At 41.4% G+C, this 27826-nt stretch overlaps 1 protein-coding gene across 2 annotated transcripts; it reads left to right on the top strand.

Moving 5' to 3' along the window:
* The first annotated feature begins 295 nt into the window (after nt 1-295).
* PPP2CB (protein phosphatase 2 catalytic subunit beta) lies at nt 296-27585 on the top strand. 2 transcript variants are annotated; one of them, XM_005563001.4, is made up of 7 exons: nt 296-807; nt 13724-13933; nt 15728-15901; nt 19152-19241; nt 19355-19516; nt 21906-22024; nt 26893-27585. In XM_005563001.4, exons 1-7 carry the CDS (start codon nt 706-708, stop codon nt 26963-26965), a joined length of 930 nt encoding a protein of 309 aa, XP_005563058.1. In that variant the 5' UTR covers nt 296-705; the 3' UTR covers nt 26966-27585. The 2 variants fall into 2 exon arrangements, with proteins under 2 accessions (XP_005563058.1, XP_073856733.1); XM_074000632.1 differs by lacking the exon at nt 13724-13933 and having other exon boundaries at nt 583-807.
* The last annotated feature ends 241 nt before the right edge of the window (nt 27586-27826 follow it).

Here is a 27826-nt window from a genome sequence, read left to right as displayed (position 1 = left end):
AATGTTAAGGGAAGCCCAAGTTTTCCAATTCCCTGTTCCGAGCACTGAAAAAGCACTGCAGGAAGCTAAAGTGAGGACAAAGTTCCCGGAGATCAGGATATCTAAAGGGAGAACCAGCAGAGCTTGGTCTTGGGCAGGGTTGGGACAGGAGGGATCCTGGCCTCCTCCGACCGTTTCTCCGCCAAGCCACGCGAGGGCGCCGTTCTGCCCCTAGCGCGCCGTGTCCCGGCGGCGCCGCCGCCTGCTCGCCTTTTCCCGGCGGAAATGCCCGAGCGATGACGGAAACCCGGAGGGAGGGAAGAGAAAGAGCGAGAGAAGGGGAAAGATACCCGGGAGAGGCCGGCAGGCGTGAGGCGGGCCTGAAGCGGTAGCTGGCGGCCTTCGTCCGGCGAGAGCTAGTCCGAGGGCCCGCGCCGCCCTCCCAGCACCTCCCCGCGTCCTTCACCGACTCCTGCGGCGCGCGGCCGGGCGGGGAAGGGCGGGCGGGGGTCTCCTACAGGCCTCGCGCTCGGAGCCGCCTGCTGGGCTTGGGCGGGGCGCGGGGACCGCGGCCGCCCTCCCCGGCTCGGTCCTCCCCTTGTGGGATCTGGCGACGGCGGCTGAGGGAGAGGGGAGCGGCGCCCGGGCCGGGGCCGGGGGCGGGTGGGGAGGGGGGAGGGCAGCGGCCGGGCCGGGGGTCGGGATCCGCATCGGGATCGGGCCGCCATGGACGACAAGGCGTTCACCAAGGAGCTGGACCAGTGGGTCGAGCAGCTGAACGAGTGTAAGCAGCTGAACGAGAACCAAGTGCGGACGCTGTGCGAGAAGGTGAGGGCGCCGCGGGGGCGAGTGCGGGAGCGCGGAACTGGGACGGGCCGCAGCTTTCCTGCCCGCCCCGGCCCGTCCGCACGCTGGCCCCGGGCCCGGCGCGGCCCACCGGGGGCCCGCGGGGCTGTGGGTCCGGCTCCGGCGTCCACCCGGGCGGCCGGCCCAGCCGTTCCGGCCCCGGGGCGTTGGGCTGCCCTCGCCCGGCCCCTCTGCCTCCGCGTGGTACACGCCCCACGCCCCCGGCCCAGATCCTGGTGGTGGGAGGCTCGAGTGCGGGCGGGCGGGCGGGGAACCATAGCCCCCGGAGCCAAGCCGGAGGTTGGTCGGGGTCGCCTGCGCTCCACTGGAGTTCCTGCCACTCTGGCATTTCCCGAGTGGAATAACGAAAGCGACATCCGAAAAAGGACCATTTTCAGACCAGTTTCTGAAAATGCACCTAAAATTAACCAGAATGTCGTGCCTATTAATGAACTTGTTAATAAATGTAGAATTTTTGTCAGGTGAACGGGGCACCTCGGAAATCACTAACTCAAGCCGGGCGCGGTGGCTCACGCCTGTGGTCACAGCTACTCGGGAGGCCGAAGCGGGAGGATTGCTTGAGCCCAGGAGTTAAAGACCAGCCTGGAGCGCAGAAGTTAGAGACCAGTGAGGCCCCGTCTCCACAAAAATTTTTTTTAAAAAATTAGCAGGGCGTGAGGGCGGGTGCCTGTAATCTCAACTATTCAGGAGGCTGAGGTGGGAGGATCGCTTGAGCCCAGGAGGTGGAGGCTGGCTGCAGTGAGCCGAGATCGCGTCACTGCACTCCAGCCTGGGCGACAGAGCGAGACCTTGTCTCAAAAAAAAAAAAAAAAAAAAATCACTGACTCTTGAATGTGTCAAGCGTTTGTTTGTGGAGAGGTAGGCGTGATGGCCAACTGTGATTTTTAAAATAGAGGTTGACTTTGGTGGAAACAGATGGTGACTGGTCTTTGCGTTGAGCGGCTCTTGGAAGTAAAGCGTTGATTCAGAAACGAGAGCTGGTCTTAAGTTTGGGAACAGTGTTTGCTGGAAATAAATGGGATGTGTGTTTTCATGCACGATAACACTTTGCAGAAAGTTATTTTTGTTTTTAATATATATAAAGTTTTTTTCTTTTCCAAAGAATAATAAAACATGCAGGTGATCAATTTCGTTCTTGTACATCGTGTGTGATCTTCACTTTCTGAATTCTGTATCCATTGTTTTCTTAACTCCTGGAATTATTTCGATCTCTCCATCTTTAAAGTCTAGAGTTTTCCAAATTCATCCTTTACAAGGTGGACTAAATAATTTTCATGTATTTTTATGTTAAAAATTCTCACTTGAAGTCCATGAAGAAGTAAAGATGTTATTTTAAGATGTAATGTATACAATTTTCTTAACCATAATGTTTGGAAGTCATGACGTCGCAGAAGTAGGTGAAGAAAAGATTTTGTTAGTCTAATTTTAGGACACTCTTAAAATCATGAAATTTACTTAGGAAAGGAGCACTAATAGATGGTGTTAAGTTAAAATAGTATTTTTAACGGGTGTAATGTTGGCTGGGGCCTTTGTGTATTAAGTAACTGTTAACACAGGAGGATTTATTTTTGTATATAGAAGTGCCAAGCAGGTGGTACTTTTCTCTTTCTGAAACAAACTGCTTACTTGTGACTTCAGTCGACGTTCATTTTTATTGTGATAACCTGTAATTTCATGAGGCTTAAAATGTATGCTTTAAACATCTCTCTCAAGCTCCAATGCCAAGTGAAATGTACAGGTTTGAAATGAGCTGAGTCAGTTAACCTGACTACGAGCATCAGAATACAGACTTGAAGTTAAGGGCAAAGTGTTAGTTGAATCAGTTTTTTCCATTGACTCTTTTTTTTGTTTTATTTTTGTTTTGAGACAGAGTCTCACTCTGTAGCCCAGACTGGAGTGCAGTAGTGCCATCTCTGCTCACTGCAACCTCCACCTCCTGGGTTCAAGGGATCCTCCTGCCTCAGCTTCCCGAGTAACTGGGATTACAGGTACACGCTGCCATGCACTGCTAATTTTTGTATTTTTAGTAGAGATGGGGTTTCGCTTTGTTGGCCAGGCTGGTCTAGAACTCCTGACCTCAAGTGATCCCTCAGCCTCCCAAAGTGCTGGGATTACAGGCACGAGCCTCGTGCACAGTCCCCATTGACTTTCTAATAATTTTAAGGTGAACTCCTAGAGAAGAATATTGTACCACTGCTGTACTTTGAAATAATCACACCGGAGTGTCAACGATCACTTGAGGAAGCTTTCTGTATTTGTCGAGAGATTATTTTTACTTCGGCTCCTAAATAAATCAAACTAACAGTTCCTAGGACTTCACAGGTATATTTAAGATTATCTCTTGTATCTTACTAGCTTTTTTTTTTTCTTTTTAAGATGCAGTCTTGGTGTATCAGTCAGGCTGGAGTGCAATGGGGCAGTCACTGCTCACTGCAGCCTCGACCTCTGGAGCCCAAGGGACCCTCCCACTTCAGCCTCTCAAGTAGCTGGGACCACAGGCATGTGTCACTGCACCGGGATAATATTTTTTTGTATGGGGTCTCACCATGTTCCCCAAACTGGCCTTGAACTCCCAGGCTCAAGCGATCCTCCCGCCTTGGCCTTCCAAAGTACAGGGATTGCAGGAGTGAGCCATCACTCCCAGCCCTTTTTTTTTCTTTGAATATTTGTACTCACCCACAAAACATGAATTTGTTAGTGAAATTCATTCATCTTTGTTCTCTTCCCCCATTGATGGAGTTGCCAGTGGGATGGAGAAGTGTGATAATACTCATATCTCTACTCTTTTGAGCCGTGCTTAGTTTTGCAACCCTCTTCTGGCAGCTATGACCTAGTTTTGTGGTTTGTGTGTGCATGTGTATATATACATATATATGTTTTCTGACCTTAGTTTCTAGTTCCGTTTTATATCTCTACCCCTATCCTCCTTGTTGATACATAACAAGTGTAGCGTTCATCCTGTCTGAGTTCCAGTCCTCCTTCACAGCTTGCTAGCTGTCAGTCTTTCTGCGCCTCTGATTCCTTATGGCAGAGATGATATGTCCCAATCCTCCTGGGTTGGTTGTGAGTGCTGAGATACTATCCATTGGCCGGGCACGGTGGCTCACGCCTGTAATCCCAGCATTTTGGGAGGCTGATGCAGGTAGATCAACTTGAGGCCAGGAGTTCAAGACCAGCCTGGCCAACATGGCAAAATCCTGCTTCTACTAAAACAAACAAAAATTAGCTGGGCGTAGTGTTGCACTCCCAGCTACTCGGGAGGTTGAGACACAAGAATCCCTAGGAGACAGAGGTTACAGTGAGCAGTGATCATACCACTGCACTCCAGTCTGGGTGACAGAGTACAGTTTTCTCAAAAAAAAAAAATATTGTCCATGTAAAGTCCTAATGAGAAGTAAGCACTCAGTGAATGTTAAATAAAGGAAGGCTGAAAGTTTTAATCTTAAATGTCACCCCATTTTCTTTTGTAAGAAATGAAAAATAAATAGATTGTGCCGATATGGCTTTTCTGTGGTAAATGTACTTCAAAGGAGATTTTTTTAATATAGTGGCTATAGAACCCTGAAAAGGAGCGGTCCCTGTTATGTGAACCACACAGTACTGGGATTAATAGCAGTTGTGTGAAGTATCTTTACTCCTGACTTGGTCTGCTTAATACTTGCGCTTCCTTTCCAGGGCAAGAGTAGCAGGCATGTAGAAAGAATATATGAGAAAAATAAAAGTCAAACCTAATTATATAAATTATCTTTATTTAATTCTTTGTGATTCAATTTTTGGGTTTTTTTAAAAGACCATGTTTTTTTTATTCTATTGGAAATACTATTCTATAGAAAGTTACATCGTATGGTGGTGGTTTTTCCTTAAATTTGTATTCTAATTCAGATTGCCTAAAAACTGAAGGAGTCGACTGGGCAACGGTGGCTCACCCCTGTAATCCTAGCACTTTGGGAGGCTGAGGTGGGTGGATTGCCTGAGCTCAGGAGTTTGAGAACAGCCTGGGCAACATGGTAAAACCCTATCTCTACTAAAATACAAAAAAATTAGCCAGGCGTGGCAGCGTGTGCCTATAGTCCCAGCTACTTGGGAGGCTGAGGCAGGAGAATCACTTGAACCCAGGAGGTGGAAGTTGCAGTGAGCTGAGATCGCCACTGTACTCCAGCCTGGGCAACAGAGCGAGACTCCATCTCCAAAAAAAAAAAGACTGGAGTCCACTGAAATCAAGACCAGAGTAGTACTAGTAAAGGCCTATTTTGAGGTAGTAGCAAAAATAAAATCTATCCTAGTGCCAGTGGGTGAATGACTACAAAAAATAAGAGTATGAATGGTGTGTCTGGCTTCCAAGGTTAATTTCTGCCTAGTGAAAAATTGTTTGCATAAAATAGTAAGGCCTGTCTTCTGAGAAGACTAGCTCTTAACACTAACTTAAATTAGCAATCCAGCTTTTGAAGCTAATTGTGAATTTGACTCCTCTTGTGTGTGCAGAGAAATTGCTTCTGTGATTCATTCCTGCATCAGCAGTATGCAGTTATTTTAGAAGATTGTGTGCCTAGAGAGCCAGGCTGGCACTGCTCAGGACACTCTGTGACTAGAATTATATTTAACTCTTGTCTCAGAAAGAGTAAAAATTTTAAGCTCTTTGATCTGATAAATTTTATAACTGAAGAACCTTGGTGATGATTCTTTAGGTGGGAGGGGGAGGGGGAGAATTCAGCCAGTTTGTGTGCTGGCAGATCTTTATTCTGATGATTATAAAGTACCTATTAAGAAAAATGTTACGGCCGGGCACGGTGGCTCAAGCCTGTAATCCTAGCACTTTGGGAGGCCGAGACGGGCGGATCACAAGGTCAGCAGATCGAAACCATCCTGGTTAACACGGTGAAACCCTGTCTCTACTAAAAAATACAAAAAACTAGCCGGGCGCGGTGGCAGGCGCCTGTAGTCCCAGCTACTCGGGAGGCTGAGCCAGGAGAATGGCGTAAACCCGGGAGGCGGAGCTTGCAGTGAGCTGAGATCTGGCCACTGCACTCCAGCCTGGGCGACAGAGCTAGACTCCGTCTCAAAAAAAAAAAAAAAAAAAAAGAAAAATGTTGAGGCTTGTGTAGAAGTATAAATATGTAGATTTTATATTGAACTGATGGCAGTGTTTCTGAGTCCTGGCGTTAGCCTCGAAATAAGCAGAAATATCTTTAGGATATGACTTCATTCCTAATGTGAAATAGTATGCTTGTTCCTGAATGCCCAAAACCATCTTAATGAAGATTAGATCCTGGTAAAAATGAATGATTTTTGTGAATTGAGAAAAATTTTTTAGATTACTTTCTGTGACTGATTACAGCTTAAAAAATAAAAATAGTGGTCTTGACAGGCAAAATGCCTAACTGGTACTTCCATTTTTAATTTCCCTTCAGCAAAAATTAGTGCCAGCTTTGGTGGTCCATTGATAAAATCTAAAATGCAGTGATAAAATAGCTCCTTTCTTACTATAACGAAGAGTGGCATGATTACAGTGAAATAGAGGGTCAAGACCCAATTCTAGTGACTGAACAAATCATTGTTTTCCTTGCTAAGCCAGCCTCTTAGTGGACAGGTAAAGAAATTAAACCAAACTAGACTAGCATGAACTATTGCTAATGGCAGGAAAGTGGACTTTGTTACATTTCTCTGCTTTATATATGACGTGTCAAATTGTATATCTAAGTAGATAAAGTGAAGATATTTACAATGTAAAATTTCTTTTCATTGCCTACCTTTAATTGCTGTGTGTGCCTTTTATTCTTATTTGAAGATCTTGTAGAAATTGTTTCTTCACGGTCTTTTTTCTTCAGTACAAATGTTATAAAAGACTTGGTGAATGAAGCCCTTCCTTGGTAAAAGGAAACAAAAATGCCAGAAATTGAAGATGGAATTAATGCTTAATTTATTTTCCTAGATTGTTTTCTGAATGTAGTTTTTTCTAGAAGAATGATATTAAAATTACAGACATAATCTGTTTGAGAAATCTGAGTCTGTGTTATAGAAATTTTTTATTGTTTTGAACTGATTTCCTTCAAGTAAATGTAATGAAATGTAAACCTAATCCAGATTGTTTAAAGAAACTTGTATGAAGACATCTTTTCTTCCTTAATGACCAAATATGATCTAATAGTTCCTGTATGTTACTTTTCAACTCTAAATTTCATTAATAATCATATTAACGGCTGGGCACGGTGGTTCACGCCTGTAATCCCAGCACTTTGGGAGGCCGAGGCAGGCGGATCACGAGGTCAGGAGATCCAGACCATCCTGCTAACACGGTGAAACCCTGTCTCCACTAAAAATACAAAAAAAAAAAAAAAAATTAGCAGGGCATGGTACGGTGGCGGGCGCCTGTAGTCCCAGCTACTCAGGAGGCTGAGGCAGGAGGATGGCGTGAACCCGGGAGGCTGAGCTTGCAGTGAGCCAAGATCACGCCACTGCATCCCAGCCTGGGCGACAGAGGGAGACTCCGTCTCAAAAAAAAAAAAAAAAAAAAAATCATATTAACCCTGGGAAGGAGTTCTGTGTATTACAGATTCCATTTCCTTTCTGGAGAATGGGAGAGCTCAAGCGCCCAAGCCTAGAACTGGTTTGCTGTTGTGTCCTTTGTAATTTAGAAATATTTATCATCATTCCTTGTAAATTGTTTTTTGACCGAGATACTTTTGCGATCAAATTAATTAAAACAATCCTGAGGTGCAACCTAAGATTCCTGACTTGCATTATAATAGCATCATGTTACAACAAAAATGTGCGAAACTCCATTGGAGGTCTATTAAGTGAATATTTTATGCAAAGACAATCGTTTTTATTTTGAGACTGGGATACAGTGGTGAATTTAAGTGTTCTCACCTATTCAATCTTAGAAAAAAGCTTATTTGAATTAACTTTTTAGCGTAATTGGATTTTTTTTGACGTGTAAGATACAGTGTGTAGGCTGTAGTTTAATTCTGCTCAAAATCCCTTTTTTGTTTGTTTGTTTGTTTTTGTTTTTTGAGATGCAGTCTTTCTCTCTCTGTTGCCCAGGCTGGAGAGCAGTCTCGGCTCACTGCAAGCTCCGCCTCCCAGGTTCATGCCATTCTCCTGCCCCAGCCTCCTGAGTAGCTGGGACTATAGGTGCCCGCCACCACGCCCGACTAATTTTTTGTATTTTCAGTAGAGACAGGGTTTCACTGTGTGAGCCAGGATGGTCTCGATCTCCTGACCTCGTGACCCGCCCGCCTCGGCTTCCCAAAGTGCTGGGATTGCAGGCATGAGCCACCACGCCCAGCTCAAAATCCCATTTTATAGAGAGGGAAATAATTAAGTTTCATCTTCCTTTAAAAGAGTTCCACATGATATTTATGTTCTGGATGATGAGGACTCAGAATTGGTTCAGTGTATTCTCGGCTTGATTAGCAAAAGAGGCGCTTGTTCCTTTAGGCAGTGAAGAAGAAAGGAGAAGACTGGTTGACAGAATACTGCCACTGTGTATTTATCCCATACATTCAACAGATTTTAGTTGAACCTCTATGTACCAGACTGTTCAACGTGCTAGAGATTCAGCTGTGAAGAGGGAACACGATTAATGAACACCAGACAGTGATTCTTGCTGGCAAGAAAAAGCAGATGGGGACAGTGATGGGCTTGAATTCAAAAAACTCTTTTTTTTAATAGGGTGGTCGTAGAAAACCTTCCAAACTATTTATAATGTGGTTTACTTTTGTAATAAAAAAGGATTTTGCAAGAGTTAGAAGGCACAGTCCCTAACACTGTTCTCACCTCTGACACCATCTTCAAAAGTTTAGTCATGATATACCTTCAGAACAGCAGACAAATAAAAAATAAAGTTTAGTGAACTATAAATTACAGGGAACACTCCCCAGAACTGCCTCAGTTCTGGCACCAATTACAAGTTCAGTGGGTTCCGCAAACCACTCTTGGGTTCAGTGATTCACAGGAATGACTCACAGAACTCACTTAAAGCTGTTATACTCATGATTACGGTTTATTACAGGGAATGAATACAATTTAAAGTAAGCCAAGGGAAAAGACTCATAAGGGCAGAGTACAAGAGGGGCTGACATCTGTAGTCTCCAGTCCTTCAGAGACCAAACTGATAATGGCATCACCCAAAGCCCGCATCATAAGTCACATTATTAACAGTCCGCAGGTCAGAGCCCCCCCGGCAGAGAGATACTCTTTACCAAGCAGGAAATTCCAGGGACAAAGGCCAGACCTCTCCTTGGATAAGGTTAATTCTTCACTACACAGACTTTTATTCCATAGCAAATTCTAAGGGACGAGAACCTCAATAAAAATAAATGGCAATACCAAAATACATGAAGAAAACAAGGCTAGATTTATCAGGATTGTGTGCAATGTGAGGAATTTTTCCAGTTGAGTTGGCATATTCTTTTTTTGTTTTAATTTTATATTTTGTCAGCTGGGCGCGGTGGCTCATGCCTGTAATCTCAGCACTTTAGGAGGCTGAGGCAGGTGGATCATGGGGTCAGAGGTTTGAGACCAGTCTGGCCAACGTGGTGAAACCCCATCTCTACTAAAAATACAGAAATTAGCCGGGCGTGGTGGCACGCGCCTGTAATCCCAGCTACTCAGGAGGCTAAGGCAGGAGAATCACTTGAACCCAGGAGGCGGAGGTTGCAGTGAGCCGAGATGGAGATCACACCACTGCACTCCAACCTGGGTGACAGAGCAAGACTCCGTCTCAAAAAAAAAAAAAAAGAAATTGTATTTTGTCTTTTCTTGGTTGTATAAATTCTTTGAAATTAAAAGTTAGCCATTTAAAAATGTTTATTATTTTCTACGTTGTATGTGGTATGTGTGTGTAATTTTTACTGTGCAAGTTTTAGCATTTTTATATAGTCTGATTGTCCATCTTTTCCTTAAACTTTAAGTGTACATAAGAATCACTTGGGAAAGAAATAAGAAATTCAGGTTCCTTGACTCCATTCCAGAGACTGGTTGACTATGTCTTGGGCAGGTCCAGGAAGCTGCTTTTTTTTTTTTTTAAGGCAGAATCTTCCTGTCGCCTAGGCTGGAGTACAATAACGTGGTCATAGCTCACTGCAGCCTTGTACTCCTGGACTCAAGCTATCTTCACGCCTCAGTCTCCTGAGTAGCTGAAACTACAGGAATACACCACCACACCTGGCTTTTTTTTTTTTTTTTTTTTTTCATTTTTTTGTAGAGAGAGGGTCTCCTCATGTTGTCCAAGGTGATCTTGAACTCGTGGGCTCAAGTGATCCTCCTGCCTTTGCCTCCCAAAGTGCTGGGATTACAGGTGTGAGCCACTGCCCCCGGCCTCCTTTGTTCTTTCAGTGTTATGAAATACCTGTATTTGTCAAGAAGATTAAGACCGTGTCTTTAAAAAGAAAAAAAAAAGCTAGTCTAGTAAGATACAAGAGATAATCTTAAATATACCTATAAAGTCCTAGGAACGGTTTGGTTTATTTAAGAGCTGAAGTAGAAGGAATCTTTCCTGACAAATACAGAAGGAGATTTTTGCTAGCATCACTTCTTCTGGTATATCTTCCTCCTCTCATCAAAACCATTTTCCTCATGCATGCAATAAGTTTGCATTTTCACTTCTTTGTGTCACTAAGTTTCTGCATGTTGCTAAGTTCCTGGCTGCGTATTTGGAGTCCCTCCAACAGCAGCATTGTCAGCATTCCCACAGTCGGTTCTTCTGTGTACTTTTGATTTGAATTTCATTTCCAGGGTTATGTCTTTTGTGTTTGGCTTCTTTCTTTTAGCATAATATTTCCAAGATACCTCCATATTGTAGCATGTATCTGGACTTTGTTCCTTTTTATTGCTGAATAAAATTCCATTGTGTGGCTATAACACTGTAGTGGTTTTTATAATTACTACCATCTGGAATTTGTTTTGAAGTTTAAGAAGCCAGGTTTTTTCCATTTGAAAAAGTAATATAGAATTTGTTTTTTTAAATTTCGAGCATTGCCCAGTCACGGTGGCTCAGACCTGTAATCTCAGCACTTCGGGAGGCTGAGGTGGAAGGACTGGTTGAGCCAGGAGTTTGAGGCTGCAGTGAGCCATGTTCACACCACTGCACTCCAGCCTGGGCAACAGAGTGAGACCCTGTCTCAAAAAAATTCTTTTGCAAGGTGCAAGCACCTCAGAAAGGTAGGAAGAAAAGCAAATGCACTCTACCCACCATCCCTATCCACTGCCCTCCTACCTCCCAGACAACCATTATGTTTCTGTTTATAATCTCCTTGGCCATGTTCTTCATATGCAAAAAACATGTGGAGTGCAGAATGTTTGTGGTGTATTGGGAGCTGTCTTGTGGAAAAAATTTGGCTTCTGTTAAATTATTGTTTAATTTGTGATCTCAGGAAAAGAAACTGAAGGGTATAAAGGCCTTAAGATTACACAATTAGTTTAAAACTGTGAAGAGAACCCATGTTTTCTGGAAGACTTCAGTGCATATAATCTCATTCTGATTAATTACAGGCAAGGAGAAGAAAGTATGGGCTATATTGTCCATAACTTTTGGGAATCCTACCAGGCTGTAAGCAGAAGAGGCATTTGTAGAAGAATACGTGGTAGCCTAGAATCAAAAGAAGAGCTGGATAACCAAGCATGAGCATTTTGCAGAAATTAAGGGAGGTTGGAGGTGCAGTCAGAATCATACCTTAGAAATGTTTTAGAACACTGGAGAGAACACTTCTGTTGGAATAGAACTTCCCATTGTCTCTGCTGTTTAGAGTTGCTTCAAATTAAGAGTCTAGGCTGGGTGCATCTATTTGGCATAAGTAATCTGGGGCTAGAATAACTTTATGTTTCCTACAGTGTGTATACAAACTATTGTGTGTGTTGAAAATCGCTACAGGTTGAGTATCCCTCAACTCAGTGTTAAAGTCTGTTGACAAAAATGTAGAGTAGCAGGAACATAAAATGAAACTCAAAATTCATGTTTTTAAATACTCTTCAGATTATCAGAGAATTGTCTGTCCCTAAAATTGTGCTCTCTCCCACCAGTCTGAGCTGTCATCTGCTTACTGGACTCTACTCTAAACTTCATCCTGTTTGACTTGTGTGTGTGTGTGTGTGTGTGACAGTTTCGCTCTGTCACCCAGGCTGGAGTACATTGGCGCAATCTCGGCTCACTGCAAGCTCCGCCTCCTGGGCTCATGCCATTCTCCTGCCTCAGCCTCCCAAGTAGCTGGGACTACAGGCGCCCGCCACCATGCCCGGCTAATTTTTTGTAATTTTAGTAGAGATGGGGTTTCACTGTGTTAGCTATAATGGCCTCGATCTCCTGACCTCATGATCCACCCACCTCGGCATCCCAAAGTGCTGGGATTACAGGTGTGAGCCACTGCACCCAGCCCTGTTTGACTTTTATTGTGCTGTGTTGTTGCCTTCTTTTTCTTTTGTCTCACTCTCACCCAGGGTTAACTGCAAAGTGGTGCGACCATGGCTCACTGCAGCCTTGAACTCCCCAACTCAAGCTGTCTTCCCACCCCACCCCACCCTCCTAAGTAGCTGGGACTATAGGCACACACCACCACGCCTAGCTATTTTTTAAAGGTTTTATAGAGACCAGAGGTCTCACTATGTTGCCCAGCCTGGTCTCAAACTCCTGGATTCATGATATCCTCCCCCCTCGGCCTCCCAAAGTGCTGGGATTACAGGCATGAGCCACCACGCCCGGCTCCCCTGTGTTTTAGCTCTGCTAGCCATCCGGTTGTTTCTTCCTCTCGGTTTGCGTTCTGTATTAGTCCCAGTGCTCATCTCTTACCTTTCTTGGTTTTCTATTTCTAATTTTGTTGTGGACCTGGAAACTCGGTAAATAGCTTGTTGGAATTTTGTAGATAACAGTAGGCCCAGAATAAGGCGTGAGAGACTCTTTTGGTGGGTTAGTGGGGAGGTACATCATTTTTATGATGTCTGTTTTGTTACTTCAGAGGCTTTTAAATGTTTCTTCCTGATTCTGGGGTCTTTGGCTATTAGGCAGAGAGGCCAGATAGACGAGCCATTAGTGCACTTTGATTTAGTCAGAACATTTCATTTGCCAGTGGTTAAGCATAAATTCTGTACTTCAGGACCACCTAATGGTATGTTCTAACTTAATTCTATAAATATAGAATAATTGGAATAAAGAAATCAAAGGTTGGCCTATGAATTGGTGTAAGAATGTTTGTTTACTCAAGAATTTGCATAATTTTGACTTTTTTCTTTTGTTGACCTTTTTAAACTTGTGAATAATAAGATTATTCTTTTTAAAACACAGACCTTCTGCCTTGGAGATATGCCTGTTCTGAACATTTGATTTAAATGGAATTGTACATTATGTGATCATTTGTAACTGACTTCTTGCACTTACCATAATGTCTTCAAAGTTGTAGCATGTATCAGTACTTCATTTCTTCATGGTTGAATAACTGTTCCATTATATGAATGTATTATGTGCATTCATCATTGGTTGATCAGTATCTGGTAGTTTCTACCTTTTGGCTGTTGTTAATAATGCTGCCATGAGCATGTATAACTGGATTTCATTTCTCTTGAGTATATACCTAGGAGTGGAACTGCTGGATTATATGGTAATTTTAGGTTTAACTTTGGAGAAACTGCCGTACAGTTTTCCGTAGCAGCGGCACCATTTTGCATTTCCACCAGCGGTGTATGAGGGTTCCAGTTTATCCCCATGTTTGCAACACTTACTAACTGTCTTTTTTATTATAGCCTTTCTCGTGAAGTGTTATCTCATGGTTTGGTTTTCACATATGCTTTGATAAGGCACATTTCAAGTGTTTTTTCCCCCAAATTTTCTTTTAATAGATAAGAAATGATACTTTTAACTTTGTAATTGTTGATTTCACTTTTCTAACAGGCAAAGGAAATTTTAACAAAAGAATCAAATGTGCAAGAGGTTCGTTGCCCTGTTACTGTCTGTGGAGATGTGCATGGTCAATTTCATGATCTTATGGAACTCTTTAGAATTGGTGGAAAATCACCAGATACAAACTACTTATTCATGGGTGACTATGTAGACAGAGGATATTATTCAGTGGAGACTGTGACTCTTCTTGTAGCATTAAAGGTATGATTACTGAAATTCAATTTTTTTTTCCAAGACTTAAACCAGGCAAAAAGCTCAGAATGACAGTATTGCATATCATCTGTTTTATGGTCTTTCAGTTTATAGCCCCTTAAAATAATAATTGGTTTTACATCTTTTTAAAGGAGAGATGAAAAGGATAACTTCTGTATATTCCTTGTAAATGTATCATTCTCTTGAATAGCTGAAGTCTTGGAATCATACTTGACTTTATCACTTATCCGTCATATTGACTCAATAAACAAGTCTTTTTAAATCCTTGCTTTGAAAAGTCTGTTCCTGTCTCTTTCTATTTTTACCACACCGTTTATCACTTCACAATTCGATTGTTGCAATAGCTTGGTAACTAATATTTCTGCCTCCAAGATCTGATCCCCCCCCAAATCCACCTGGCATATGCTGGCCAATGAAATCTCTTTTATTTAACAATTTTTTATTGTTACTTCCTGTTGATTGCCTGTTGCCTATAGAAACAAACTCAAACTCCTTGCCTGGCCTTTTATAGTCTAGTCTGAATTTTTGCCTGCCGGCAGTTGGTAGCATGAACTCTGGCTCAAATCAAAGTTTCTTCTTCATCAGTGCTCTGGACTCTGTGTATTTCCATATTCGATTTCCCCCACGAGTTACTCTGTCCCTGATTTCTTACCTTTCTGCCAAGACTCAGCTCAGGTCTCACTTCTTTCATGTAACCTTCAACCATTTTAGCCTTATTCCTTCTACTCTAAATTACTATGAGGAAACTTATTCTCCCAGCCCTTATTTATGCTGCAAAAGTGGCTTACTGCCTTGTATTACTTACTTTACATATCTCCTTACTGAGGTTAGTCCCTCAGCAGCAGAAGCCATATATTACACAGTCATGGGTCACTTAACTACAGGCATACATTCTGAGAAATGTGCCATTAGGTGATTTTGTCATCTTTGGAACTTACACAAACCTAGGTGGTATAGCCTACTGCACACAAAGGCTATGTGGTATAGTCTCTTGCTCCAGCCAACATCATACATGTAATCTGTTGTTAACAAAAACGTTGCCCAGCACATGACTGTACTTGTGTAGACCTGGCATCTGGCTTTCTAGCACCAAACTTACGTTAGACACATAACGGATGCTTAGTAAAATCTGTATGAACTGAAGTAGATTCTTGCAGCTTTTTGCGTAATTTGCAGAATCCAATGCTTTTTCATATTTCTTATCAGACACATTGCTAACTAAATAGTCGCTTATGTTTTTGTTTTGTAATAGAAAGGAAACTATTAATACATTTGAATTCTTGCCCAGTTTTGTCAAGGGCCTGTTTTTGTGTTATTATTGGCAAATCCGATCTTCCTGTGGGAAATAAAAATGGAAAAGGGAAGAAGTTAATCTGTAGAGTAGTTGATCTCAGCTTCAAACCTGTGATTTGCACTACTCACAGTAAGAAGTCATAGTGTTCTAGAAAGATTTAGGAAAGTAATAATAATTTGATGATGAAAAAGATAATAGAAACAAAGTATCAGATACAAGTCTATTATAGTAATATAAGTATTAGTCAAAGGTTCTGATGAGGGTGGTCAAAACATGATGAAAAAGGATGATTATAATAAACATGTCAAATGTTAACCAGTAATACCTGGTTATGAATAAGCAAGATTTTTTATTTCGAAAATGAAATTAACATTTAATATACTGGTGGCCAAAAGCGCCGTGTTTAACAATGGGTCGGAGACTAATGTACTTCACATGACACTAGTAAAAATGGGATTTTACTATGGGTTTTACTCCATTTCTTCCAGGTGCGTTATCCAGAACGCATTACAATATTGAGAGGAAATCACGAAAGCCGACAAATTACCCAAGTATATGGCTTTTATGATGAATGTCTGCGAAAGTATGGGAATGCCAACGTTTGGAAATATTTTACAGATCTCTTTGATTATCTTCCACTTACAGCTTTAGTAGATGGACAGGTATGTATGTGTGTGCTCACATCTTGGGAGGAGGGGAGGTAAATGAAGGCAAAGATTGACTATTGGTAAGCTAGGGTCTAGATTCATATGACCTGTGTTTCTGCATCTCCTTGGCCTTTTCCTCCTTCCCTTATACTTAAAATTTCAAAGCAGGGAAGTGGATAAGTTTCACGTACATTTGGACCAGCAAATTTTCCTGTTCTCAGATATGTATGTAAATCTTTTGACCAAAGAATATGCTGTGCTTTTTAAGATATCGATAAACATTATAAATAAATGCTTAAGACACTGATGTGTAGTACTAGTAAAGCAAGATGTTATTTAAAACTGTCTCTGCGTACACACACAGTTTTTGCTGGTTACCATGAATAACTTCGCATTTCTATTTTCATGGTAATTGCAAATGTTATATTGTGTATTACACCTTCTTCCCTGAGAAGTGAATGCTTGGCTGGGCACAGTGGCTAGTACTTTGGGATGCCAAGGCAAGAGGATCGCTTGAGTTCAGGGGTTCAAGACCAGCCTGGGCAATATAATGAGACCCTGTCTCTACAAAAAAAATTTTAAAATTAGCTAGGCATAGTGGCGCATGCTTGTGGTTCTAGCTACTCAAGAAGCTAGAGGTGAGAGGATCTCTTGAGCCCAGGAAGTTAAGGCTGCAGTGAGCCGTGATCACAGCACTGTGCTCCAGCCTGGGCAGCAGCAAAACTCCATCTCAAAGAACAAAAAAAGAAAATAGAAGCAAATGCTATTTCTGCAGTGCAGACAGATCATGAAACATTCAAAAGTATAAGAAGAAATTATGCAAATTTCCTATTTCAATTTCTAGAGATAATCACTGAAAGCATGAACTGATTTAAATTTAAATATAAAACAAAGGCTGGGCAAGGTGGCTCATACCTATAATCCCAGCACTTTGGGAGGCCGAGGTGGGTAGATCACCTGAGGTTGGGAGTTCAAGACCAGCCTGGCCAAATGGTGAAACCCGTCTCTACTAAAAATACAAAAATTAGCCAGGGATGGTAGTGCATGCCTGTAGTCCCAGCTACTTGAGAGGCTGAGGCAGGAGAATCACTTGAACCTGAGAAAGACAGAGGTGGCAGTGAACCGAGATCGTATCACAGCACTCCAGCTGGGGTGACAAAGTGAGACTCCATCTCAAAAAATAAAATAAATATAAATATAAAACATATAATAAAACTCCATAATTCTTAAATTATAAAAGCCCAGAGTTGTCAAGAATGTGATGAATTCTCTCTTAGACTGCTTGTGGGAATATAATTTCGTTATAACTTTCTCTGTGTAATCCTGACAGTCTTTTTTTCTCAGCTGTGATTTTGGACACTGCCATGATTAATTTGAAAGGACAATACTTTGCCTGGACTTGTTAAAAGAAAATGTGAATTTAAAAGATGTTAAATTTTAATTAAAGTTGTTTTTAATTGTTTTGAAGCACACAGTCCTCAATAATAAAATTGCTGGACAGAATGATTTTTAAAAGACAGTCTATCAGTTTTAATGAAGTATCTGGTTTTTTAAATGGGTGCGTTAGTAGAGCTTTTATTTTTTTTTTCCTTCCTCCTTCCTCTCTTTCTGAAAAGTTACTAGAAAAGAAATAATAGTGGACAATACTGATCTAGAAGAAAAGAGGGAAGGCACATAAAACACTAGGAATGAAATAAGGCATAATTATAACTGTGCAGGAGCTTGTGTATCACAAGAACAGGTGCAGCTTTAGTGCACTAAATTTAAAAAGTTGAATGAAGCTTACTATATTAAAATACCAGTTATTAAAATTGGCTTGCAGAAGTTCGTCCAATATAAGTAAACTACCAATAGCAACCAGGTACAAATAGTTTTATAGGCTAATTCTACCACACCTTTAAGGAACGTATAATTTCTGTGTTCTAGAACTTGGGAAAAGATGGAGAGTTCAAAACTGACACCATATGCCTAGTATAACCTCAATGCCAAACCAGACGTGGCATGCATAGAAAAATAAAATCAGACCAAAATCATTTGGAAAAAAAATTCCTATATTTGTGATTCAAAACTCAGTTATTTTATAAAATAATAATATTAAGTGGATAAAGAAATACTGGTTGTACTATCAGCTAAACATTAGAAACCTTCTCATCAGGCCAGGTGAGGTAGCTCATGCCTGTAATCCCAGCACTTTGGGACGCCAGGGCGGATGGATCACCTGAGGTCGGGAGTTCAAGACCAGCCTGACCAACATGGAGAAATTCCGTCTCTACTAAAAATACAAAGCCAGGCATGGTGGCACATGCCTGTAAACCCAGCTACTCGGGAGGGTCAGGCAGGAGAATCACTTGAACCCAGAAGGTGGAGGTTGCAGTGAGCCGAGATCATGCCATTGCACTGGGCAACAAGAGCAAAACTCCGTCTCAAAAAAAAAAATCAAAATCAGAAAGAAAATGCTTGTTAAAACTTATATTATTCTCTCTGATTCAGAATACCTAGAGCATGGATTTGAAACTAGGTAGTTTACAAAAAACAAAACAGAAACATTTGTATTACTCCATTTTATTTTAGAAGTCCTGGCCAATGCACTAAGCAATAAAAAGAATTAAAAGGTGTAAACATTGAGAAGAAAAACCAAAAATATTTTTGCAGATGACTTGATCGTGTACTTAGAAAATATGAAAGAACTGAAAATTTATTGTAGCCAGTAACAGGAATTTGCTGTAAGAGGAACAAAAAATTGTGTATATCAGCAATAACCAACAGAAGCTGTAATGACAACTGGGTACAGTGGCATGCACCTGTAATCGCAGCTTCTCAGGAGGTTGAGGCGGGAGGATTGCTTGGGCCCAGGAGTTCATGGCTGCATTGCATAGTGATCATGCCTGTGAATAGCCACCGCACTCCATCCTCAGCAACACAGCAAGACTCCATCTCTACAGAAAGAAAAGAAAGGAGGGAAGGAGGAAGGGAGAAAAAAAAAAGAAATTTAATGGTAGGTCCCAAGGATGGAGATACCATTGGCCAGAGAAAAGGAAGGGAGGAACGGTGGGAGGGAGGGAAAAAAAAAAAAGAAATTTAATGGTGGGTCCCCAAGGTTGGGGATACCATTGACCAGAGAAGGGGTAAAAAAGAAAAAAAGATGAACAAAATGTGTTTAAATGTTGGCATTATTTGGACTGACACTTTTAACCATTATTTACTCTTTGTTAACTGTTAGCAGTTAGTAAAACAAATACATTCTCTTTTGTTAATTCATAAACAGATATTCTGCCTCCATGGTGGCCTCTCTCCATCCATAGACACACTGGATCATATAAGAGCCCTGGATCGCTTACAGGAAGTTCCACATGAGGTAACCTTAGTTTAAAAAAGAAGAAGAAAGGAAAAGAAAATATAACCACATTTTGAGGACGATAAAGTATGACTGATAATAATTTGTAACATGTACTTATTTTTCTTGGTCAGGGCCCAATGTGTGATCTGTTATGGTCAGATCCAGATGATCGTGGTGGATGGGGTATTTCACCACGTGGTGCTGGCTACACATTTGGACAAGACATTTCTGAAACCTTTAACCACGCCAATGGTCTCACACTGGTTTCTCGTGCCCACCAGCTTGTAATGGAGGTATGTACTTTCCTTACAGAATGATCTTTATTTCAGATTAGCATATACTTCTGTAATAAGGCATTTTGACTTAACTAAGAAACACTCCTCACCATTTATTACCTAGGTGAAAAGAGGAAAAACTTGCTGGTTTTAGCAAGTAGGGAAAGCACTAGTAGACCGGAGCAGAATTATAACTCATTTTTGAAATTGAGACTTAGAAAAAAGTTACAAAAATAATACCCCAGAATTCCCTGTATGAGTCATTCAAATTCCTGACTGTAAATGTTTTACTATATTTGCTTTATCATTTTGTGTCTCCCTTCCTCTTCACCCCCCACACTTTCTTCTGAACCATTTGAAATCTATTGCAGACAAATACTCCTTTACTACCAACTTTCTATGTGTATTTTGTAAAATTAAGGACACGCTATCACATAACCACCGTATAGTTACCACAGTTGCAAAATTTGTGTTCATATAGTACTATTATTTAATATGAACACTTTATTCAAATTTTACTAATTGTCTCACTAATGTCTTTTATAGCAAAATTTAATTTTGTGCATACTGTATGTGTATAATCTAATCCAAAGATTAGGTTGTGTTCATTCTACTTTGACGTGGAAATCCTCCGATTTTCTTTGTTTTCCACATTCTTGACATTTTGGAAGAGTAGGAGCATTTTATCTTACAGAAATATCCCTCAGTTGGGGTTTGATGTTTTCCTTGCAGTTAGGGATTCACTGTATGCATTTTTGGCAGTCATGCCGTAGAAAGATGGTGTGTCCTCCTCCGTGCATTTTATCAAGTGGTCCTAAAATCTGCTTGTCTCAATGCTGGTGGTGGCAACTTTAATCACTTAGCTAAGATGATGTCTGCCAGATTTCTCCACTATAATGTTAACTGTTTTACAACTACTAATGGAATATAAACAACATAATCCCTCCAGACCAGTAGGGAGTGGCTTCAAGATGTTAGAGAAAACTTCACCAGCCCAGTAGAGACAAGGGAGCATGATAAAAAACAAATTTATATAGAAAAAATAAATTTAATTATATCAGTGATATAAGAAACAGACTAAAATTTTAGCCTGAGACTCTTAGATTGGATAAATAGTCAAAATGTAGCTGTTATTTGGGATGTACCTAAAACATAAATGACTGGCTGGACAAAGTGGCTCATGCCTGTAATCCCAGCACTTTGGGAGGCTGAGGTGGGAGGATCTCTTGAGTCCTGGAGTTTCAGACCACCTTGGGCAACATAGTGAGACCTCATCTCTATTAAAAAAAAAAAAAGTCAAAAAATTAGCTGGGCATGGTGGCATATGTCTATTGTCCCAGCTACTCGGGAGGCTGAGGTGAGAGGATAACTTGAAGCCAGGAGGTTGAGGCTGCAGTAAGCTGTGATCATACCACTGCACTCCAGCCTGGGCAAAAGAGTGAGACCTTCTCTCAAAAAAAAGAGGGGGGAAAAAAAAAAAGACACTACAAACTAGAGGTAAGAGTTGGGAAATGGTATATTGGTATATCAAGTAATCAAAATATCAAAAATATAGCTAATAGGCTGGCGCGGTGGCTCGTGCCTGTATTCCCAGCACTTTGGGAGGCTGAGGCAGGCGGATTGCTGGAGCTCAGGAGTTCAAGACCAGCCTGGGCAACATAGTGAGATCCCGTCTCTACTAAAATACAAAAAAATAGACTGGTGTGGTGGCGTGCACCTGTTGTCCCAGCTACTCAGGGGGCTGAGGCAGGAGAATTGCTTGAACCCAGGAGGCGGAGGTTGCAGTGAGCCTAGATCATGTTACTGCACTCCAGCCTGAGCAACACGTGTGTGTGTGTGTGTGTATGTGTATACATATACACATACATGTATATATATACACACACGTAACACTAATTAGCATGTATATATATACACACTATATCTAATACTAATTATAGCCAATAATATGAATGAGATAGGCTCAAATAAAAGATGTTGTTGGAAATAAAGAGGTTATTGATGAAATCTGTCCCAGTTCTCTAGGAAGAAAGTATTCTAAATTTGTATTTACGTAGTAATAGCTTCAAAATATATAAAGAATAATTGGCATAATTCATGAGGGAAAATTGAGAGATTTATTAGGATTGTGGGAGAAATTCAGTACACATCCTTGCCAAGATTTCAAGCATAGTTAAGGCCAAACAACAATTAGCGAGCTGCATTTAACAGAATCCTAGGCCCACGAATTGCACAGGGTTCTGTACAGGTACACAAACTATCAAAGATGGCAACCTTATAAAGTAATATAGACGACTACATTTCCACAGAGAGTGCCTGTAGTTTTTGAGTTTAGTTTTTTTTTAAATGTATCTGTGTCAAAATCATATTATTATAATGAAATATTGAATTTGTTTTTATCCTGCAGGGATACAATTGGTGTCATGATCGGAATGTGGTTACTATTTTCAGTGCACCCAATTACTGTTACCGTTGTGGGAACCAGGCTGCTATCATGGAATTAGATGACACTTTAAAATATTCCTTGTGAGTAACTATAAATTTTAATTGTATATACTTACTTTCAGAAGGAAAATTTTAAATGTTAAAAATAGAAGTAGAAGATTTGTGTTTCTGAAATAGTGGGATGAGGAGTATAGCAAAGCGCCTACCCAGCAAAAACCACCATTAGCTGGAGAACATTACTTTTAAAAAATAATTTTTCAAAGCTTTTGGAAATTCTCCTAAGGGCATACAGCAGATGGAGAAACAGTTAATTCAAGAAAACCTACTAAATCTCAATAATAGCCGTTGTCTGTGGCATTTGAGCTATGACTTGCTCCCTCCAACTCCTTCCAGATCCCTCTCACAGAAACGACTACAGGCGCTGTAGTCTGGGTTGGTACAGTCAGGAGGCCAAGGGATTCCCCCTCTTTACCAGCTCCCAGGGTTGGGACTGTGGTTTCACTCGCAGAGGTCAGATGCCAGCATATCTCACCTCTCCTAGTCTGGAGTTACAGAAGCTCTACTCTTGGTGGACGCAGTCAAGCAGGCTGAGGCCCCCTTCCCTGTCCCAGCTCCTGGGGCAGAAGCTCTGCTCCAAGCATGCATAGCAGATGAGAATGCTGGGTTTCCCAATGCTCTTACCCCAGCACCTGCTTGTAAACCAGGTGGTATCACTGAGCCCGCACTGGCACAGAAGTTCTGCAGGAGGAAAGGCAGGTCACAGAAATTCCTCAGTTCTTCCTCAGTGGACTTACCTTACTTAGGTGATGGAGATTTCCAAATCTGAGTGCTTTGTGGAAAACAGTGGATGTCATGATGGAGACCAATTAAGAGGGCTGTAATAGCTCCCATGATACTAGGAGCAACATACAAAAGAGCAGAGCAATGGGTTGTTCAACAAATAGCACCAGGGAAAAAGCCAAGAAGAGCCCTTCTGGGATCACAGTCAGCCCTGGGGGACAAGGCTGTGCACATGCACTAGCCATACCCACTCAGGAGCAGTCAGAGTAGGATGTGGGGTATTCAGATAATATTTTCAGGCCACACATAGATTGTACTGAGTTGAATAGTGTCCCCCCCCCCACCCCGCAAATAATGCATGTCCACCTAGAACCTCAAAATGTGATGTTATTTGGAAATAGGATCTTTGCAGATATAATTATTACAGATGAAATTGTATTGGATTAGGGTGGGTCTAAATCCAATTCAAACGGGATTTTAGTAAGAGGAAAAGAAACACACACACGGGAGAATGCTGTGTGAAGCCAGAGATTTGAGTGATTCATCTACCAGCCAAGGATTGCCAGAGCCATCAGAAGCTAGGGAGAGGCTAGGAAGGATTTTTTCTAGAGTCTTCAGAGAGAGTGTGGTCCTGCCAGCACCTTGGTTTCAGACGTGTAGCCTCCAGAACCTCCAGAACTCTGAGAGGATAAATCCCTGTTGTATAAGCTGTACAGTTTGGTAATTTGTTACGGCAGCCCCAGGAAACGGATAAGTGGATTGATCAACAAATGGTGTAACCGTCACTGGTATATGAGGCTTAAACACAACCTCTAATCATTGACTGAACATTCAGTTACTCTGACCCAGGAGCACCTCCTAGGAAGTCAGGCTTTAAAATAAAATCACACTCATCCCTGACAGTCTGGCAGAATATGTGCATGCCCTCTCTGGACTGAGTGGAGAATGAAGATCCAACTATTAGTCCCTGACTGAATGGGAAGCTAAAATGTAAACTCCTTCAGCTTTGATAGCAATCTGCAAGTCACATAACATTTCCGGTGGTCATTAGGGTGGGCTTTAAGATCTTAACTGGCCAAGGGGGCTTAAGTCCAATCTTTGATCAGTAAGTGGCTTATGCCTACCCAGAGACAGCCTCTCAGTAGCCAGGCTGTGAAAGATTAAAAGAAGTAAAAACAGCCAGGCATGGTGACTCATGCCTGTATCCAGCACTTTGGGAGGCCGAGGTGGGCAGATCACCTGAGGTTGGGAGTTTGAGACCAGCCTGACCAACATGGAGAAACCCAGTCTCTACTAAAAATTAGCTGGGCATGGGGGCGCATGCCTGTAATCCCAGCTACTTGGGAGGCTGAGGTAGGAGAATCGCCTGAACCTGGGAGGCGGTGGTTGGAGGTTGTGGTGAGCTGAGATCACGCCACTGCACTCCAGCCTGGGCAACAAGAGCAAAACTCCGTCTCAAAAAAAAAAAAAGTAAAAACATCTGAGCAGAGCCACAGGGGCTGCACACTATGGGGGAAGTAGACTTTACAGTTAGTTCAGCTAAGTCACTAAAGAAAAATAATAAACCACCAAAAACACAAGATCAGTCCCCAGGGACATGAATTCCAGAGTTACTGCAATATATTATCTATAATGTCCAATTTTTCAACCACAGATTATAAGACATGGAAAGAACAAGAGAGTGTGACCTCTACACAAGAAAAAGCTAAGCAACAGAAACTGTTTCTCTTGGATAGAACAAGTAGGCAGGAGATGAAGGCAGTAGAAGACTTGAGCAACACTGTAAACTGACTGTATACCTCATGTCTATAAAACAACACCCAACAACAGCAGAATACATTCTTCTCAAGTAAACATGAAACATAGTCATATGCTAGACTATAAAACATGCCTCAGGCAATTTAAGAAGATTGGATTCTTACAAAGTATATTCTCTAAACACAAGGAAATGAAATTAGACATCATTAACATGGCTCGATGTTGTGGCTCATGCCAGTAATCCCAACACTTTGGGAGGCCAAAGTAGGAGAATCACTTGAGGCCAGCCTGGGCAACATAGGGAGACCCTGTCTCTACAAAAAAATTTAAAAATTAGCCAGGTATGGTGCCAAGCACCTGTAGTCTCAGCTGTGTGGGAGGCTGAGGTGGAGGATCACTTGAGCCCAGTTGATCAAGGCTGCAGTGAGCTGTGATCACGGCACTGCACTACAGCCTGGGCAACAGAGCAAGACCCCTGTCTCAGAAAGAAAAAAAGGTGGTTTAAAATCAGTAACCTGTGTTTATACTTGAGGACCTAGAAAAAGCAGAGTAAACTAAACCTGATGTAAACTTATGAAACGAGGTTTAGAGTGGAAATAAACAGTAGAAAATCATTAGAGAAAAAATCAACAAAACCCAAAGTTGATTCTTTGAAAGGCCTTAACTAGACTGGCAAGAAAAAAAGGAGTAAAGACTCAATTACCAAATCACTAGAGACCTTACTTAAATAAAAAGGATTATAAAGGAATATAATAAATAACTATATGCCAGCAAATTCAGTTACTTCGATAAAATGGACAGATTCCTAGAAAGAAACTACTGAAACTGACTCAAAGAATATGAAATCTGAATGACCTTTCAAATGTGAAAATATTGAGCCAGCATGGTGACTCACACCTGTACATCTCAGCTGTGGGAGGCCAAGCTGAGAGGATTGCTTGAAACAAGGAGTTTGAGAACAGCTTGGACAACATAGCAGGACCTTGTCCCTATTTAATTTAAAAGAATATAAATAAATGAGTGAAAAAATTAAAGCTCCCTACAAATAAAAGGCCAGGCCCAATTGGCTTCACTGATGAAGTCCACCAAATGTTTAAAAAAGGAATTGGCCAGATGCGGTGGCTCTAACCAGTAATCCCAGCACTTTGGGAAGCCAAGGCAGGCAGATTGAGCCCAGGATTCAAGATCAGCCTGGGTAAAACCCTGTATCTATAAAGAATACAAAAATTAACTTGGTGTGGTGGCTCAGCTTATAGTCTCAGCTACTCAGGAAGCTGAGGTGGGAGGATCACCTGAGCCCAGGGAGGCTAAGGCTGCAGTGAGCCATGATCATACCACTGTACTCCAGCCTGGGCAACAGAGTGAGACCCTGTCTCAAAAATAAAAAGGAGTTAATGCCAATCCTTCACAAACACTTCCAAAAAACAGAAGAGGAGGACTACTCCATTCATTCTGTCATACCTGCATTATTATCCTTGATACCAAAAGTAGACAAAGGCAAATAAAACACAGACCAGCATTGTTACGAATACAGATATAAAATTTTTCAACATACATACCAGCAACCTGGATCTAGCAATATATAAAAAGATTATACATCATGAGCAAGTGGGATTTATCCCAGCAATGCTAGGTTGGTTCAAAACATGAAAATCAATATAATAAACCATATTAATATTAAGGGCTTAAAAACCTGATCATCTCAATAGAGGCACAAAAATAATTGGAAAAACCCACCAGCGTTTCATACCAGAAACACTCAAGAAAATAGTGATGTTAGGCCAGGTGCAGAGGCTCATGCCTGTAATCCCAGCACTTTGGGAGGCCGAGGCAGGTGGATCATGAGATCAGAAGATCGAGACCATCCTGGCTTACACGGTGAAACCCCGTCTCTACTAAAATAAATACAAAAACAAAATTAGCCAGGCATGGTAGCAGGCACCTATAGTCCCGGCTATTTGGGAGGCTGAGGCAGGAGAATGGCGTGAACCAGGGAGGCGGAGCTTGCAGTGAACTGAGATCGCGCCACTGCACTCCAACCTGGGCGACAGAGTAAGACTCCTCAAAAAAAAAAAATATTATTATTAAATAATATTAAACAATTGTTTAAACTTAATATTACTTAATCTTTAATTGGTTAAACTTTTAAATAATAATAATATTTAGAAGTTGTTATGCCAGGCACCAGACCAGACATTCTGTCTTCTCAAAATTTTCACCATAGCCCTATGAAGCAGTTAGTTGGAATGGGAGCATCTGCAGTGATTTGCCCATGGCCATTCCAGCCATAAGTGATGTGGTCATGGTGGGAAAGCAGGACTGCTCTTTCTACTACAGTGTCTTGTTCTTTATTCATTTGTTTGCTTTGCAAAGTCAAATCCTTTATTTGCTTCCTTTTTTGCCGTTTACAGCCTTCAGTTTGACCCAGCGCCTCGTCGTGGCGAGCCTCATGTTACACGGCGCACCCCAGACTACTTCCTATAAATTTCTCCTGGGAAACCTGCCTTTGTATGTGGAAGTATACCTGGCTTTTTAAAATATATGTATTTAAAAACAAAAAGCAACAGTAATCTATGTGTTTCTGTAACAAATTGGGATCTGTCTTGGCATTAAACCACATCATGGACCAAATGTGCCATACTAATGATGAGCATTTAGCACAATTTGAGACTGAAATTTAGTACACTATGTTCTAGATAGGTCAGTCTAACAGTTTGCCTGCTGTATTTATAGTAACCATTTTCCTCTGGACTGTTCAAGCAAAAAAGGTAACTAACTGCTTCATCTCCTTTTGCGCTTACTTGGAAATTTTAGTTATAGTGTTTAACTGGCATGGATTAATAGAGTTGGAGTTTTATTTTTAAGAAAAATTCACAAGCTAACATCCACTAATCCATTACCCTTTATTTTATTGAAATGTGTAATTAACTTAACTGAAGAAAAGGTTCTTGGGAGTATGTTGTCATAACATTTAAAGAGATTTCCTTTCATTTAAACTAAATTACTGTTTTATGTTGATCTGCATATTTCTGTATATTTGTCATGGCAGTGCTTGCATCCTATTTGGTGTACTCAGCAAATAAACTTTTCATTTTAAACAAAAACATTCATTTATTGTGTTGTGCATTAAATGAAAACTTTTTTTTTTTTAAGACCAGGTCTTTCTCTGTCATCCAGGCTGGAATGCACTGGCACAGTCATAGCTCACTTCAACCTTGAACTCCTGAGCCTAAGCCATCCTCCTCCCTCAGCCTCCTGAGTAGCTGGGACTACAGTCAACATACCACCACACCCAGCTAATTTTTAAAATATTTTGTAGAGATGGGGTCTTGCAATGTTGCCCAG

This window comes from Macaca fascicularis, chromosome 8 (assembly GCF_037993035.2).
Source record: "Macaca fascicularis isolate 582-1 chromosome 8, T2T-MFA8v1.1".
In the NCBI taxonomy this organism is placed as follows: domain Eukaryota; kingdom Metazoa; phylum Chordata; class Mammalia; order Primates; family Cercopithecidae; genus Macaca; species Macaca fascicularis.
This window is presented reverse-complemented; position numbering and strand designations above follow the sequence as displayed.